The sequence below is a fragment of the Mustelus asterias genome, unplaced genomic scaffold, assembly GCF_964213995.1.
Source record: "Mustelus asterias unplaced genomic scaffold, sMusAst1.hap1.1 HAP1_SCAFFOLD_244, whole genome shotgun sequence".
Taxonomy (NCBI): domain Eukaryota; kingdom Metazoa; phylum Chordata; class Chondrichthyes; order Carcharhiniformes; family Triakidae; genus Mustelus; species Mustelus asterias.
In genome coordinates, this window is record NW_027590215.1 from 298,924 (window position 1) to 317,424 (window position 18,501).

The window sequence follows — 18,501 nt, forward strand, 5'->3', positions numbered from 1 at the left end:
AAGAATTTTGATTTGTTTGAACTAAGATTTATGGGGTTCACTTGTTTACAACAACCTCCCTAATCATAACTCACCCAGGTTCCAGTGACTCAACCATATGGCAAGAAAGAACACTTTCAATGGTGAATTCAGAAAGTTTATTCACCATTAAAAATGTAACAAGTCAGAAAGATTTAAAAAAGCAAAGTATCGATCAACAGTAAAGGAGAAAGCTTAACTTTAACTTCTCTCCATCCCTCTCAGACCAGTACATGAAGTGGTGGCACTGAAAACACGGATAACTTGTAAAATCAACAGCTCCCAACACCTCTCTGTAGGACACAGTGGTTCGCACTGCTGCCTCACAGCGCCAGAGACCCAGGTTTGAGTTCTGCCTTCGGTCACTGTCTGTGCAGAGTCTGTATATTCCCCCTGTCTGTGTGGGTTTTCTCCCACAGACCGAAGGACTTGCTGGTTAGGTACATTGAGCATGCTAAATTCTCCCTCAGTTTACCCGAACAGGCGCCAGAGTGGCGACTAGGGGATTTTCAGAGTAACTTCATTGCAGTGTGAATGTGTGACACTAATAAATAAACTTAAAAAAACCTTGAACTTTTAAAAACTTCTGCCAAATTGGTTTCTCGAATCCCCTTTTTTATACTTTCAGAATGTAGAAAGCCCAGCTCAGCCAATTGTTGGGAATTAGCCAATTGGTCTATAACTTGTCAATAATGAAACTGGTTTGGTTTTTAGCTAGTTGCACAAATTGTCTGAATTTTAAGACAATTCTTTCTCTCAACCGATATCTCTTAGCTTGGGGGAGCCTGAGTGTTGACCAATAATTGGTTAACATCAGTCATTCAATGTTGAGACATCTTGAACAGGAGCTGATTCATTCCCTCCAGTCAATGTTAACAATGTTTTAAAGTTTATTTATTAGTGTCACAAGTAGGCTGACATTAACACTGCAATGAAGTTATTGGGAAAATCCCCCTAGTCGCAACACTCCGGCATCTGTTCGGGTTCACTGAGGGAGAATTTACCATCGTCAATCCACCTAACCAGCACGTCCTTTGGACTGTGGGAACAAACTGGAGCACCCAGAGGAAACCCACGCAGACACGGGTGAGAACGTGCAGACTCCGCATAGTCACCCAAGCCGGGAATTGAACCCAGGTCCCTGGCGCTGTGAGGCAGCAGTGCTAACCACTGTGGCACCGCACCACGCTAACAAGTCTTGTTATCTGTTTTTTTTCTATTCTGTTGGCCTCAGAAGGGAACATTTTATAATTCCCACAGCATTTTAAACATTCTTTATATCTTTATAATTCTAAACGTTATAAACTTTTGTGTTCAAATTTACATTTCCAGCCTAACAACTGTATTAATGAATCATTTATTCTTTAATTGTCTCTCAATTCAGGCTGTCCATTTAACTAATCTCCTGCTTTACAATTGTGGGAACTTCAGTCACAGATAAGGTCGGCAAATGCATTGTTAAAAGCAGGATGTTCTTTATATAAATAAATAACAAAGTTTAAAAATCATTGGCAAACAAAAGGAAACAGGAGCATTGGAACCAGCCTGGACTTGCAGACTGAAACCCTGCCCAAAGTCCGCACGTGCTCAGAAGGGAGAGAGGTTGAGAAGAACACTCTGTAACACTTCTCCTCCCCTTAAATTTCAATCCCCCATCAGGACAGAAATACAACAAAGTAATGTCTTTAACAATACGGAAGTCTGTCAGAAGCTTTGTGGTTGCATTGCGACCTGTACAATACCACTGGTAAATCTTGTAATGGTGTTTCTGGAATGGGAGGTGAAGAGGTAGTTTGAGAATCTGTACATAAACATTCCTCTTCCACTCCCACAGCAGAGTCAACTGGCAAAGCTGGAACCATTTCCTGGTGAACATCCACAGCAGCATGACCCTCTGCCATGTTCTCAGGAACAGGTTGTTGACTCTGAAACTGTTCCTGACTCGGGGTCACACCGCAAGCAAATATGGTCTTAGTGGCTATGCTTAAAATTTCCACATTTAACTGGTTCCCATAAATCCTCAATTATAAAGCAAAATAGACATAAGTTTCCGGGCGATTTAAAAACAAATTAACTTTTCTACTGAACCTAAAGGGGTGGGGAGTGAGCAGAAAAAAACTTGGCACACAATTACATCACTTTACATAATTTAAAAAATCTCTAACAACAAAACAATCTTAATTTTAAACTTCATCTATTATTCTTTTTGTTTTCTTCCTCAACCGAATTATTTTAATTTGATCAGTTTTTGTTAGGGATGGGTCACTTCTGTTCTTTATAAACTGATTCATTCGTTTTGTTAGTTCTACATGAGAATCAGAACCCAGACTTTATCATCCTTATAAGAACATAAGAACATAAGAAATAGGAGCAGGAGTAGGCCATCTAGCCCCTCGAGCCTGCCCCGCCATTCAATAAGATCATGGCTGATCTGACGTGGATCAGTACCACTTACCCGCCTGATCCCCATAACCCTTAATTCCCTTACCGATCAGGAATCCATCCATCCGCGCTTTAAACATATTCAGCGAGGTAGCCTCCACCACCTCAGTGGGCAGAGAATTCCAGAGATTCACCACCCTCTGGGAGAAGAAGTTCCTCCTCAACTCTGTCTTAAACCGACCCCCCTTTATTTTGAGGCTGTGTCCTCTAGTTTTAACTTCCTTACTAAGTGGAAAGAATCTCTCCGCCTCCACCCTATCCAGCCCCTGCATTATCTTATAAGTCTCCATAAGATCCCCCCTCATCCTTCTAAACTCCAACAAGTACAAACCCAATCTCCTCAGCCTCTCCTCATAATCCAAACCCCTCATCTCCGGTATCAACCTGGTGAACCTTCTCTGCACTCCCTCCAATGCCAATATATCCTTCCTCATACAAGGGGACCAATACTGCACACAGTATTCCAGCTGCGGTCTCACCAATGCCCTGTACAGGTGCATCAAGACATCCCTGCTTTTATATTCTATCCCCCTCGCAATATAGGCCAACATCCCATTTGCCTTCTTGATCACCTGTTGTACCTGCAGACTGGGCTTTTGCGTCTCATGCACAAGGACCCCCAGGTCCCTTTGCACGGTAGCATGTTTTAATTTGTTTCCATTGAGATAGTAATCCCATTTGTTATTATTTCCTCCAAAGTGTATAACCTCGCATTTCTCAACGTTATACTCCATTTGCCATATCCTCGCCCACTCACTCAGCCTGTCCAAATCTCTCTGCAGATCTTCTCCGTCCTCCACACGATTCACTTTTCCACTTATCTTTGTGTCGTCTGCAAACTTCGTTACCCTACACTCCGTCCCCTCCTCCAGATCATCTATATAAATGGTAAACAGTTGCGGCCCGAGTACCGATCCCTGCGGCACGCCACTAGTTACCTTCCTCCAACCGGAAAAACACCCATTTATTCCGACTCTTTGCTTCCTGTCGGATAGCCAGTCCCCAATCCACTTTAACACACTACCCCCAACTCCGTGTGCCCTAATCTTCTTCAGCAGCCTTTTATGGGGCACCTTATCAAACGTCTTTTGGAAATCCAAAAACACCGCATCCACCGGTTCTCCTCCATCAACCGCCCTAGTCACATCTTCATAAAAATCCAACATGTTCGTCAAGCACGACTTTCCCCTCATGAATCCATGCTGCGTCTGATTGATCGAACCATTTCTATCCAGATGCCCTGCTATCTCCTCTTTAATAATGGATTCCAGCATTTTCCCTACTACAGACGTTAAGCTGACCGGCCTATAGTTACCCGCCTTTTGTCTCCTTCCTTTTTTAAACAGCGGCGTAACATTAGCCGTTTTCCAATCAACCGGCACTACCCCAGAATGCAACGAGTTTTGATAAATAATCACTAACGCATCCTCTATTACCTCTGACGTTTCTTTCAATACCCTGGGATGCATTCCATCCGGACCCGGGGACTTGTCCACCTTCAGTCCCATTAGTCTACCCAGCACTGCCTCTCTGGTAACATTAATTGTATTAAGTATTTCTCCTGCTGCCAACCCTCTATCGTTAATATTTGGCAAACTATTTGTGTCGTCCACCGTGAAGACCGACACAAAAAACTTATTTAAAGACTCAGCCATATCCTCATTTCCCACTATTAACTCCCCCCTCTCGTCCTCCAAGGGTCCAACATTCACTCTAGCCACTCTATTCCTTTTTATATATTTATAAAAACTTTTACTATCATTTTTTATATTAATTGCTAGCCTAGCTTCATAGTCTATCCTTCCTTTCTTTATCGCTTTCTTAGTCTCTCTTTGTTGTTTCTTAAATTTTTCCCAATCACTTGTTTCTCCACTATTTTTGGCCACTCTGTACGCAGCTGTTTTTATTTTAATACTCTCCTTTATTTCCTTCGTTGTCCACGGCTGGTTCTCCCTTTTCTTACAATCCTTGTTTTTTGCTGGAATATATTTTTGCTGAGAACTGAAAAGGATCTCCTTAAAAATCCTCCACTGTTCCTCAGCTATCCTACCTGCCAGCCTGCTCTCCCAGTCTACCTTAGCCAATTCATCCCTCATCCTATCATATTTCCCTCTGTTCAAACAGAGGACACTGGTTTGGGACCAAACTTTCTCCTCTTCCATCTGAATCAGAAATTCGACCATATTGTGGTCACTAGACCCAAGAGGGTCCTTCACAATAAGATCCTTAATTCTACCTACCTCGTTACACAATACCAGATCCAAAATAGCTCGTTCCCTCGTCGGTTCCGTAACATGCTGTTCAAGGAAACTATCCCGACAGCATTCTAAGAACTCTTCCTCCATTCCACCCTTACTGACTTGAGTCTGCCAGTCAATGTGCATGTTGAAGTCCCCCATGATTATTGCCGTTCCGTTTTTACACGCATCCCTTATCTGCTTGTTTATAGCCCTCCCTACCTCAACATTATTATTTGGGGGCCTATATACCACACCTACTAGTGTCTTTCTCCCTCTACTATTCCTCATCTCTACCCATAATGATTCCACGTTTTGTTCCTCAGAGCCTATGTCATCCCTCAGTACTACCCTGATATTATCTCTTATTAATAGCGCGACCCCACCACCTTTTCCTTCCTGTCTATTCTTCCTAAACGCCTGATACCCCTGGATATTCATCTCCCAGTCCTGGTCACCTTTCAGCCACGTTTCTGTAATGGCCACTAGATCGTACCCACTTGTGCTGATTTGCACCATCAACTCATTTACCTTGTTCCGAATGCTTCGTGCATTCAGGCAAAGTGTCCTTATTCCAGCTTTTATCTGGACCCGCTTTGATGAGTCGCGAACACCCTCTCCCTCTACTCCCTTTTCTAAATTACCGCCTTCATTCACTTGCACCCTCTCCTCTACCATTAATTTTGTAATTCCCCTTACCCCTGCATCCTCCCCCCCATCAATTAGTTCCTTGATCCTGGTCAACTCTTCTAGCTCCCCTCCCCCCAACCTATCTAGTTTAAATTCTCCCCAGTAGCCTTAGCCAACCTACCGGCCAGGATATTGGTCCCCGTGTGATTCAAGTTCCACCCGTTTTTTGTATACAGATCACCCCTGCCCCTAAAGAGGTCCCAATGGTCCAGGAACCTGAATCCCTGCCCCCTGCACCAGTCCCTCAGCCACACATTCATCCTCCACCTCACTCCATTCCTGCCCTCACCTTCCCGTGGCACAGGCAGTAATCCTGAGATTACTACCTTTGCTTTCCTCTTTCTCAGCTGTCTCCCTAATTCCCTGTACTCCTTTTTCATGACCCCTTCTCCCTTCCTACCCACATCAGCGGTACCAATATGTACCGCTACCTCAGGCTCCTCTCCCTCCCACCTCAGGATTTCCGGGACGCGACGAGCGACATCCTGGATCCCGGCCCCAGGGAGGCAGACCACCATGCGAGAATCCCGCCTACCTCCGCAGAAACGCCTGTCTGTCCCCTTCACCATCGAGTCCCCGATTAATACCGCCTTCCTCCTCTTTTCCTTAGCCCTCTGAGTTACAGGGCTGGACTCCACTGCGGAGACACGGCCACTGCTGCTTCCCCCAGGCGGGCTGTCCCCCCCAGCAGTACTCAAGCAGGAGTACTTGTTGTGCAGGGGCAAATCCACCGGGGTGCTCTCAACCACCCTAGCCTTACCCTTCCTGGCCGTCACCCACTTGGCCTCCTCCCGTGGCCCTGGTGTGACCACCTGATGATAGCTCTTGTCTATCACCTCCTCATTCTCCCTCATCAGCCTAAGATCCTCGAGCTGCAGTTCCAGCTCCCTAACACGGTCCCTCAGGAACCGCAGCTCGACACACCCCTCACAGATGTGGATGTCCGGGAGGCCAGATGCCTCCAGGACCTCCCACATCCTACACTGGGAACAGCACACTGGTTTCACACTCATACTGGACACTTTATGTCAAGTAAGACCGTGAAAAGTTAATAAGAGTGTAAGGAAACAAAAACTCACCCCTGCTCGTCCAAGCCCTGTGAGCCAAAGCCCTGACAGCTCACTCAACTTCCCACTCACTCTGCTGCCCGCTACGATGCTGCCCGCTGTATACTTTGGTGCACTTTTAAACCCTCCAAAAACTTCCCCTGGCCTCTCCTGGCCCTACTTCCGGTTATGAAAAAAACCTCCGATTTTAAACCCTTTATCTCCTTTTTATCCTTTATCTCCTTTTGCCACCACTCCCTCTGTTTTGCGGGAGGGTCGTGGGGATTCCAATCAGAACTAATCATTTTATCATAAAAGTAAAATACTGCAGATTCTGGAATCTGAAACAAAAACAGAAAATGCTGGAAAATCTCAGCAGGTCTGACAGCATCTGTGGAGAGAGAATAGAGCCAATGTTTCGAGTCTGGATGACCCTTCATAAGAGCTCTTCTGAAATGTAATCCAGACTCGAAAGATTGGCTCTATTCTCTTATCATTTTAATCAATATGTTTCTTGTTCTTAGTTTCCAAATGGCAGGTAAGAGACCTGTCCAGTCCCCAATTGAGCTCTGATTTTTCACTGGCCATGCTTGGGTAAGATTATAACTATTAGAATCTACTCTCAGAGGTCCGCTTTTCAGTCCATTGCTACTTGGAGTATGCCGTCACTTCACCGACTATCAGGTCACAAATATATGATAAAATAATTTAAATAATGCCTGAAAACGCTTTGAACCAACTACCTATCATCGTTTGTTGATTGGTCAGACCCCCTTTTTACAGATTCAAGTATCTCAGCCGCTGAACACCAGCCAGTCCTGGAATAAGTTTAATTCTCACTCATTCTGAGTAAATATTCTCACCAGGTCCTCTATCAGGGCCCTGCTAAGCAGCTTTCATGGTCCGTGATTGCAGAAACTGAGCAGTCACAGGAATGTGGTCAAGATAGTCCAGTCCCATAATGCCTCACATTCAATCTGCAGTCCTTCAATTATAACAGAATATGTGGCTGTGTGTAGCTGCCTCGGCCGTGGTCAACCCCAACACTGCCTTCCTGAACTGCTACAATGCCTGAGGTGTAAGTACACCCACAGTGCTGTTAGGGAGGGATTTCCAGCTACACATTCCAGACTTTCACTGGACTGTAGGTGGATACCAGATTGATATATTCCATTCAACCACACCCAAGGTGAGTTATTCCAATTCCTTTATTGTCCAGGAAAGTATAATCACAATATCTTTAAAACAGAAATTAAACATTCCTATTTAATTTCAGGTATTAACACATTCTGTTAGTTTGTTCTTTATTGTCAAGGTCAGGCTGGGGTTGTTCCCCTTGGAGCAAAGGAGGTTGAGGGGAGATTTGATAGAGGTGGACAAGATTCGGACAGGTTTAGATAAGGTGGACAAAGAAAAGCTGTTCCCATTAGCTGATGGGACAAGGACGAAGGGGGTGCAGATTTTGGTTCAGATATGTGGGATGGGGGGTGGAGGGGCGGGGAGGGGGGCGATGTGAGGAAGAATATTTTGATGCAGCGAATGGTAATGACCTGGAACTTGCTGCCTACGAGGGTGGAGGAAGTGGAGACAATAAACAATTACAAAGGAAATTGGATGAGCATTTGGGGGCTTTCAAACAGAAATACTAACTAAATATCTCTTAACTACCGAGCACCAGCCACTGGAGGCAAAATCGTGAGACCGGCCAGTCCAGCAGAAAGAAACCCTCTGACCCTCCCCATTGACCAACTGTGAGAATGAACAAAATGCAGTCCTGGATGTAACTGAGAGCAGAAACAACAACAGCAGAATCCAACCCCTGGAATCACTCGTGAATTTGCTGGTGTCTCAGCAGCTGGGATGAAACTCTGAATCCCTTCCCACACTGAGAGCAGGTGAACGGCCTCTCCCCAGTGTGAACTCGCTGGTGTGTCCGCAGGCTGGATGAGTTAGTGAATCCCTTCTCACACTTCGGGCAGGTGAATGGCCTCTGTCCGGTGTGAACTCGCTGGTGTGTCTGCAGACTGGATGAGGCAATAAATCCCTTCCCACACTGAGAGCAGGTGAATGGTCTCTCCCCAGTGTGAACTCGCTGGTGTGTCTGCAGGCTGGAAGACTTGGTGAATCCTTTCTCACGCTGAGAGCAGGTGAACGGCCTCTCTCCGGTATGAACTCGCTGATGTTTCTGCAGGGTGGATAATTGAGTGAATCCCTTCCCACACACAGTGCAGGTGAATGGTCTCTCCCCAGTGTGAACTCGCTGGTGTGTCCGCAGGGTGGATAACTGACGGAATCCCTTCCCACACACAGGGCAGGTGAATGGTCTCTCCCCAGTGTGAACTCGCTGGTGTCTCTGCTGGTTGGATAACTGACTGAATCTCTTCCCACACACGCAGCAGGTGAATGGCTTCTTCCCAGTGTGAACCCGCTGGTGTTTCTGCAGGCTGGATGACTGAGTGAATCCCTTCCTACACACAGAGCAGGTGAATGGCCTCTTCCCAGTGTGAACTAGTTGGTGTGTCCGCAGTTCGGATGACTGAGTGAATCCCTTTCCACACACACAGCAGCTGAAGGGCCTCTCCCCAGTGTGACTGCGTCGATGAATTTCCAGCCGAGATGGGCACATGTATCCCTTCCCACAGTCCCCACATTTCCACAGTTTCCCCATGGTTCGGGTCCTTGTGACTCTGTAGTTTAAACAATCAGTTAAATCTCACACAGACCATGGGTACAGTCTCTCCCCGCTGTGGATGCTGCGATGTATTTTCAGGCTGTGTAACTGGTTAAAGCTCTTTCCACACTCAGTGCACTGGAGCACTCTTACTCAGGTGTGTGTGTGTGTGTCTTGGTGCTTTTCCAGTCACACAGTTACTTAAAATCTTCAGAAGCTGACAGAACAGAGAAACATTTCCCCTTCTAGATTCAAAGGTCAGTGATATTGAGGTCCCGATGAATTGGGTGATTCTGTCAGATGTTGATGTGACGTTTGGTTTGAGATTTCTGTCTGTAAATTCTCACCTTCTGATATGCTGTAAAAGGAATTTACAAAAGTCATCAGTGTCAGCACAGGATAGAAATTCCGAACAGACAAATCAAGTTTCTAAGGAACATTCTTTTCTCTCTCATTCCCCAAAAGCTGTGAATCTCCATCCCACACACTCTCCCTCCATTCTCACTCTGCTGTATCTAATATTCACCCTCCATATTCTCCTGAAGGTGCTGATTGACAGATCCATGCTCACTGCTTCCTGTCCTGGACACAGAGAGCTGGAAATCTCCATGCAGGCTGCCAGACAGATGTATGTCTATATGACTGGACCAAAAATGTATGGATTATATAGACTGGACTCACTTCCTTTCCCTTCAGTGACTAAGGGCGGACAAATCACCAGGACCCAATGAACTGCGTGCCAGCTTTTTAATGGAGGTTGCTGAAGAGATAGTGGAGAATTTTGTTGAAATTTTTTGTAACTTGCTAGATTCCGGGAGAGTATCAGAAGATTGGCAGTCAGCCAATGTGACTCCCTTGGTCAAAAAGGGAGAAAGGCAGAAGGCAGGGAACTAGAGGCCAGTTAATTTAACATCTATTATTGGCAAGACGCTGGAGTCAATAATCAAAGAGCAAATAGCTAATCATTTAGGAAAGCTGAATATAATCAAACCTCGTCAACATGGTTCTCAGAAAGATAAATTATGTTTGACAAATTTGCTTGAATTGTTTGAGGATATAAGAAGGAGGGTAGATCGCGAGAAATCTGTAGTTTATTTAGATATGGCGCCATGGCAGCACAGTGGTTAGCACTGCTGCCTCAGTGCCAGGGACCTGCGTTCAATCCCAGCCTTGGGTGACAGTCTGTGTGGAGTATGCACATTCTCTCCATGTCTGTGTGGATTTCTGAGTTCTCCAGGTTCTTCCCACAGTCCAAAGATGTGCGGGTTAGATTGATTGGCCATGCTAAATTGCCCCTTTGTGTCCCAATAGATGTAGATTAGGTGGATTAGTGGGGTAAAAATGTAGGGCTACAGGGATAGGGCCGGGAAAGATAAGTCGAGAGTTGGGGAAGATGCAATAAAGTCACCCCTCTGTCTTCTAAACCTGGCAAATGGAGTTTAAAGTGGGGAAGTGTGAGGTCATGTATTTCAGTAGGAGGAATCAACAGGGAGATTATCTAAATGGAGAGAGGCTGCCGGTGAGTGAAGTACAGAGGGATCTTGGTGTTCTTGTGCATGAATCACAAAAAGCTAGCAGGCAGGTCCCACACGAGTTAAGGAGGAAAATGGCATTTTGGCTTTTATTGCAAAGGGGTTGGAGTTTAAAAACAGGGAGGTTTTGTTGCAACTGTACAGTGTGTTGGTGATGCCTCACCTGGGATAATGCATACAGTTTTGATCCCCTTACCTAAGTAAGGATATAGTAATATTGGACATAGTCCAAAGGAAATTCACCAGGCTAATTCCTGGGATAGGAGGGTTGTCCTATCAAGAGGGAGTAAATTGTCAAGGTCTGTGTTCCTTGACGTTTTGAAGACAAGGGAGTTATTGAAACATTTCAGATCCTGAGGGGGCTTGACAGGGTAGATGGTGAGATATTGTCACGAGTGGGAGAGTCTCAAACAAAATAAAGGGTCAGTCATTTAAAACTGAGGTGTGCAGGAATTTCTTCTCATAGAGGATGATGAAGCTCTGGAATTCCCCGCCCCAAAGGGTGGTGGAGGCTGGATCGTTAGAAGTATTTAAAGTGGAGGGGGATACATATTTGATAGATCGGGGAATACAGGGCTATGGGGAAATGGCACAGTAAAGGAGTTGAAACCGGCATCAGTCAGCTATGATCGGATTGAATGGCGGGACAGGCTTCAAGGGCCTGGTGGCCGCTCCTGTTTCTATTTCTCGTGATCAGTTGCTGCAAGTCAACAATTTCCCCCAGAATGAGAAACAAAATGGAAAGGGTGAGAAAAGAAAGTGTTTTACTCACAGATGTTGAAGACAGAAGGAAGTTTGAGCCTGTCTGAAGCTCAATCTTCATTCAGAGAAAGAGCAGCAGCAGCTTCGCTGGGCAGGAATGAGCAGTTGAACAAGCTCATTGTGCAACTTCCGCATTCAGACAATGTGGGAGCTCTGATTGGCTGGAGGATCAGAGGCCTTCCGGTCCTCCAGAGTTCCCATTGGTCAATCCCCCGCAGACAGACAATGAGGGGCGGAGCCCCACGTGGGGATGGGCGGGCCTGTGCCCTCCAGCCGCGCTGAGCTGTTGTCCAATTGGAAAGGCTGGAAGACCCAGACAGACAATGGTCAGTGCGCCGGCTTTGTCCCGGGCCCCGCCCCACACCCGCACATGCGCATTCCCCCAAAACCCGCACATGCGCACTTCTGATTCACTTCCGCTCACCAGCTCTGGCCAATGGGAAGACTTGGAGGACCGGAAAGACCGTGGTCCTCCAGCCAATCAGAGCGCGGGCTTTGTGTGCGTGAAGATTGAGCTTCAGACAGACTCAAACTTCCTTCAGTCTCAACCTAAAAGAGGCCAACATCTGTGAGTAAAACACTTTCTTTTCTCATTCTGGGGGTAATTGGAGAATTGCAACAACTGAAGGAAAAGGAAGTGAATCCAGGGAGAGTGCAGACTCAGGAAAGGTTGGCCCAGGTCTCTCTCTTAAAGAAATTTAAGAGAAACATAGAAGATCGGAGCAGGAGGAAGCCATTTGGCCCTTCGAGCCTGCTCTGCCATTCATTAAGATCATGGATGATCAAGCAACTCAATAGTCTAATCCTGCTTTCTCCCCATAACCTTTGATCCCATTCACCCCAAGTGCTATATCTAGCTGCTTTTGAATACATTCAATGTTTTGGCATCAATTACTTCCTGTGGTCATGAATTTCAGAGACTCACCACTCTTTGGGTGAAGAAATGTCTCCTCACCTCTGTCCTAAATGGTCTACCCTGAATCCTCAGACTGTGACCCTTGGTTCTGGACTCCCCCACCATCAGAAACATCCTCCCTGCATCTATCCTGTCTCGACCTGTTAGAATTTTATAAGTCTCTATGAGATCCCCCCTCATTCATCTGAACTCCAGCGAAAACAATCCTAACCGAGTCAGTCTCTCCTCATACATCAGTCCCGCCATTCCCTGAATCAGCCTGGTAAACATCCTTTGCTCCCTCAGCTTGACACATTTATTTGTCTGTCTAAAAGGATGGTCTTTTTTCTAATGTTCACAATTAAAGGGCAGCTTGCCCCAGGAGATGGCTGACATTTACGTTAATATAGGACAGAGATATGTCTAGTGTTGTTATAAGGTACCCAGATTAAATATATTATTTATGTTCCTGTATTCAAATACTTTTATTATTATTTCTTGCATTTTAATATAATGCTGTAGCGATGTTATACATTTCCAGTCATAAAGCCATTACAGCACAGAAGGAATTCATTCGGTAACTCGAGCCCAGGCTGACTCTCTGTATAACATTCCAGTCCCGTTCCCACTCTATATCCCCATTGTCCTGAAAGTTTATTTCCTTCAATTGCCCATCCACTTTCATTTTTAAATAGAATCCATAGATATGGATGGAGATTTACAACTTTTTGGGAATGAAATAGGAAAGAATGTTCCATAGAAACTAGAATTGTCTACTCTGAATTTCTATCCTATACTGACTGTGATTACCTTTGTAAACTCATTTCACAGGATTTTGAACGAGGAATCACAGGCAAAAATCTCAACCGTCACATCTAGACAGAGTCATATTCCTTGGGATCTGAATATCTTCTAATATGGAACTGTAGCTACGTTATATCTTTCCAGACGTCTCTTCCCTCAGAGGGTTGTTAGTCTTTTGGATTTCTCTTCTACAGGGACCAGTGGAGGCTGAGGATCATTGAATATATTCCAGTTAGACAGATCTTTGACTGACAAGGGTGTCAAGAGTTATGGGGAACAGACAAGAAGATGGAGCAAAAGGTAATACGTGGGGGGATTTCTTCACTCAAGGATGTGGTAAAGCTTTGGAATTCTCAACCCCTGAGGACAGTGAAGCCTCAGTCATCAACTATTTTCAAGAGAGAGATTGATTGGTTTCTAGATATTGAGGATATCAAGGGATATGGGTTTAGTGTGGGGAGAATGATGCTGAGGTAGATGAATGAATTATCTCATTGAATAGTTTAAAAGAATCGATGGGCCAAATGGCCGACTGCAGCTCCTATTTGTTATGGTCTCTGTGTCCAGGACAGGAAGCAGTGAACATGGATCTGTCAATCAGCCTCAATCAGCACCTTCAGGAGAATTGGGAGGGTGAATATTAGATACAGCAGAGTGAGAATGGAGGGAGAGTGTGTGGGATGGAGATTTACAGCTTTTTGGGACTGAAATAGGAAAGAATGTTCCATAGAAACTAGAATTGTCTGTTCTGAATTTCTATCCTGTACTGACACTGATGACTTTTGTAAACTCATTTTACAGGATATTGAAAGAGGAATCACAGGCCGAAATGTCAAACGTCACGTCAGATCTGACAGAGTCATATTTCTTGGGACCTCAATATCATCGGCCATTGAATCCAGAAGGAGAAATGATTGTCCGGTCTGTTGATTTGAAAAGATTTCAAAGGTCAGTGTGACTGGAAAAGCACCAACACTCTGCCACACTTGAGTGAGAGTGTTCCAGTGCACTGACTAAAGAGCTTTAACCAGTTACACAGCCTGAATAAATATCACACCATTCACAGCGGGGAGAGACTGTACTCGTGTTGTGTGTGTGGACGAGGCTTCAACTGATTGTCCACCCAAGAGAGAGGCAAGGACACCTGCATCATGGAGAAACCATGGAAATGTGGGGACTGTGGGAAGAGATACAGATACCCATCAGAGCTGGAAGTTCATCGGCGCAACCACACTGGGGAGAGACCATTCATGTGCTCTCAGTGTGGGGAGGGATTCACTCAGTCATCCAGCCTGCAGTCACACCAGCAAGTCCACACTGAGGAGAGACTGTTCACGTGTTCTCAGTGTGGGAAGGGATTCACTCGGTCATCCGACCTGTGGGCACATGAGCACGTTCATACTGGGGAGAGGCCATTCAGCTGCTCTCAGTGTGGGAAGGGATTCTGTGATTCATCCAGCCTGCTGAGACACCAGCGAGTTCACACTGGGGAGAGGCCATTCACCTGCTCTCAGTGTGGGAAGGGATTCTGTGATTCATCCAACCTGCTGAGACACCAGCGAGTTCACACTGGGGAGAGACCGTTCACCTGCTCTCAGTGTGAGAAGGGATTCACTCGATTATCCAACCTGCAGAGACACCAGCGAGTTCACACTGGGGAGAGGCCATTCACCTGCTCTGTGTGTGAGAAGAGATTCAGTCTTTCATCCCAGCTGCTGAGACACCAACAAGTTCACGAGTGATTCCAGGGGTTGGATTCTGCTGTTATTGTTTCTGCTCTCAATTACATCCAGGACTGCATTTAGTTCATTCTCACAGTTGGTCAATGGGGAGGGTCGGAGGGTTTCTTTCTGCTGGACTGGCGGTCTCACAACTTTGCCTCCAGTGGGCTGATGCTCTTTGAGTCTTGTTGCGAATACATGGTTTCAAATTTCACAAGGATCACAGAGTGACAGGGTGTTAGGAAGTTAGGAGTCACTATTTTTGTTTGAAACCCCCTCAAATGCCCATCCAATTTCCTGTGTAATTGTTTATTGTCTCCACTTCCTCCACCCTCGTAGGCAGCGAGTTCCAGGTCATTACCATTCGCTGCATCAAAATATTCTTCCTCACATCCCCCCCCTGCATCTCTGACCCAAAACCATAAATCTGTGACCCCCCTCGTCCTTGTCCCGTCAGCTAATGCGAACAGCTTTTCTTTGTCCACCTTATCTAAACCTGTCAGAATCTTGTCCACCTCTATCAAATCTCCCCTCAACCTCCTTTGCTCCAAGGGGAACAACCCCAGCCTGACATCGACAATAAAGAACAAACTAACAGAATATGTTAGTACCTGAAATCAAATGGGAATGTTTAATTTCTGTTTTAAAGATATTGTTAATATATTGATCTGGACAATAAATGAATAGGAATAACTCACCTTGGGAGTGGTTGAATGGAATATCTCAATCTGATATCCACCTGCAGTTAGTGAAAGTCTGGAATGTGCAGCTGGAAATCCCTCCCTATGGGTGTACTTACCTTGGTGAGAATATTTACTCAGAATGAGTTAGAATTAAACTGGGGTGGCACGGTGGTACAGTGGTTAGCACTGCTGGTTCACAGCGCAAGGGACCCGGGTTCGATTCCCAGCTTGGGTCACTGTCTGTGTGGAGTTTGCACATTCTCCCTGTGTCTGTGTAGGTTTCCTCCGGGTGCTCCGGTTTCCTCCCACAGTCCAAAGGTGTGTGGGTTAGGTGGATTGGCCATGCGAAATTGCCCTTTAGTGTCAGGGGGACTAGCTCGGGTAAATGCATGGGGTTATAGAACATAGAACATAGAACATTACAGCGCAGAACAGGCCCTTCGGCCCACGATGTTGCACCGACCAGTTAAAAAAAAAACTGTGACCCTCCAACCTAAACCAATTTCTTTTCGTCCATGAACCTATCTACGGATCTCTTAATACTGGATAATACTGGATAATATGGGGATAGAGTCGGTGGGATTGTGGTTGGTGCAGACTTGATGGGCCGAATGGCCTCCTTCTGCACTGTAGAGATTCTATGAGATTATTGCAGGACCGGCTGGTGTTCAGCAGCTGAGAAACCTGGAATCTGTAAAAAAGGGATCTGACTAATCAACAAACGGGGGTAGGTCGCTGACTAAGAAGTTAAGCATTTTCAGGCATGTTTACATTATTTTATCATAAAGGACTGTGAAGGACTTGTGACCTGATAGTCGGTGAAGTGACGGTATACTCCAAGTAGCACTGGACTGAAAAGTAAAAACCTGAGAGTAGATTCTCATGGTTATAATCTTACCCAAGCATGGCCAGTGAAAAATCAGAGCTCAAGTGGGGATCGGACAGGTCTCTTACCTGCCATTTGGAAACTAAGAACAAGAAACTTATCGATTAAAATGATTAGAGAATAGAGCCAACCTTTCGAGTCTGGATGACACTTCATAAGAGCTCTTATAAAGGGACATCCAGACTGGAAACATTGGCTCTATTCTCTCTCCACAGATGCTGTCAGACCTGCTGAGATTTTCCAGCATTTTCTGTTTTTGTTTCAGATTCCAGCATCGGCAGTATTTTACTTTTATGATAAAATGATTCGGTCTGATTGGAATCCCACAACCCTCCCGCAAAACAGAGGGAGTGGTGGCAGAAGGAGAAAAAGGATAAGGATGATAAAGTCTGGGTTCTGATTCTCCGAGCCCATGTAGAATTAACAAAATGCGTGAATCAGTTTATAAAGAACAGAAGTTACCCATCCCTAACAAAAACTGATCAAATTAAATAGGTTGAGGAATATAACAAAAAAATTCATCGATGAAGTTTAAAATCGTTTGTTTTGTTTTTAACTTGTGTAAAGTGATGTAATTGTGTGCCAAGTTTTTGCTGCTCACTCCCCACCCCTTTAGGTTCTGTAGAAAAGTTAACCCTTTCAGCAGACAGTTCATTTGTTTTTAAATCACCCGAAAACTCGTGTCTATTTTAGTTTATAATTGAAGATTTATGGGAATTGGCTGAGATGGGCTTTTGACATTTTAAAGTATAAAAAAGTGGTCTTGAGAAGGCAATTTGGTAGAGAAAGGTGGAGGGAGAGATGTTTACAGAGAGGTGTTGAGAGCTGTTGGTTTTACAAGTTATCCATGTTTTTGGAGCGGTCACTTCATGTCCTGGTCTGAGAGGGATGGAGGGAAGTCTGTTCAATTGTTAAAAGTTAAGCTTTCTCTATTAACTGTTAATCGACACTCTGTTTTTATCTTTCTGACTTGTTACATTTTTAATGATTAATAAACTTTTGAATTCGCGATTTAAAGTATTCTTTCTTGCCATATGGTTCAGTCACTGGAACCTGGTGTGATTTACGATTGGGGAGGTTATTGTAAACAAGAGAACCCCCATAAATCTTAGTTCAAATAAATCAAAGTTCTGACAAATGGAATGTTATCCTTTATTATTCCGGACAAATGTGAGGTAATGCATTTTGGAAGGTCTAATACAGATAGGAAATATACAGTAAATGGCAGAACCCTTAAGAGTATTGATAGGCAAAGGGATCTGGGTTTACAGGTACACAGTTCACTGAAAGTGGCAATGCAGGTGGAGAAGGTAGTCAAGAAGGCATACGGCATGCTTGCCTTCATCGGCCGGGGTATTGAGTTTAAAAATTGGCAAGTCATGTTGCAGCTTTATAGAACCTTAGTTAGGCCGTACTTGGAATATAGTGTTCAATTCTGGTCGCCATACCACCAGAAGTATGTGGAGGCTTTGGAGAGGGTACAGAAAGGATTTACCAGGATGTTGCCTGGTATGGAGGGCATTAGCTATGAGGAGAGGTTGGAGCAACTTGGTTTGTTCTCACTGGAGCGACGGAGGTTGAGGGGAGACCTGATAGAAGTCTACAAGATTATGAGGGCATGGACAGAGCAGATAGTCAGAAGCTTTTTCCCAGGGTGGAAGAGTCAATTACTTGGGGGCATAGGTTTAAGGTGCAAGGTTTAAAGGAGATGTACAAAGCAGATTTTTTACAGAGAGAGTAGTGGGTGCCTGGAACTCGTTGTCGGGGGAGGTAGTGGAAGCGGATACGGTAGTGACTTTTAAGGGGCGTCTTGACAAGGACATGAATAGGATGGGAATAGAGTGATATGGTCTCCGGAAGGGTAGGGGTTTTTAGTTAAGTCGGGCAGCATGGTTGGTGCAGGCTTGGAGGGCCAAAGGGCCTGTTCCTGTGCTGTAATTTTCTTTGTTCTATTACGAGAGAAATTGAACATGGAAGTAAAGATGTTCTGCTTCAGTTATACAGGGTGTTACTGAGACTGCATCTTGAATACTCGGTGCAGCTTTGTCTGCTATTTAAGAAATGATACAAATGCATTGAAAGTGGTTCAGAGGAGGTTTAATAGATTGCTTCCC

General features: G+C 45.1%; 1 protein-coding gene across 1 annotated transcript; it reads right to left on the reverse strand.

Annotated features, from left to right (window-relative positions):
• Positions 1-7,623: 7,623 nt before the first annotated feature.
• Positions 7,624-11,520, reverse strand: LOC144485903 (uncharacterized). The gene is made up of 2 exons (XM_078203971.1): positions 11,409-11,520; positions 7,624-9,462 (listed from the first exon to the last, which is right to left on the reverse strand). Exon 2 carries the CDS (start codon positions 9,099-9,101, stop codon positions 8,259-8,261), a length of 843 nt encoding a protein of 280 aa, XP_078060097.1. The 5' UTR covers positions 9,102-9,462; positions 11,409-11,520; the 3' UTR covers positions 7,624-8,258.
• Positions 11,521-18,501: the final 6,981 nt, after the last annotated feature.

Coding starts and splice junctions, on each gene's coding strand:
- LOC144485903 (XM_078203971.1), bottom strand. CDS start 9,101: ATGGGGAAACTGTGGAAATGTGGGGACTGTGGGAAGGGATACATGTGC.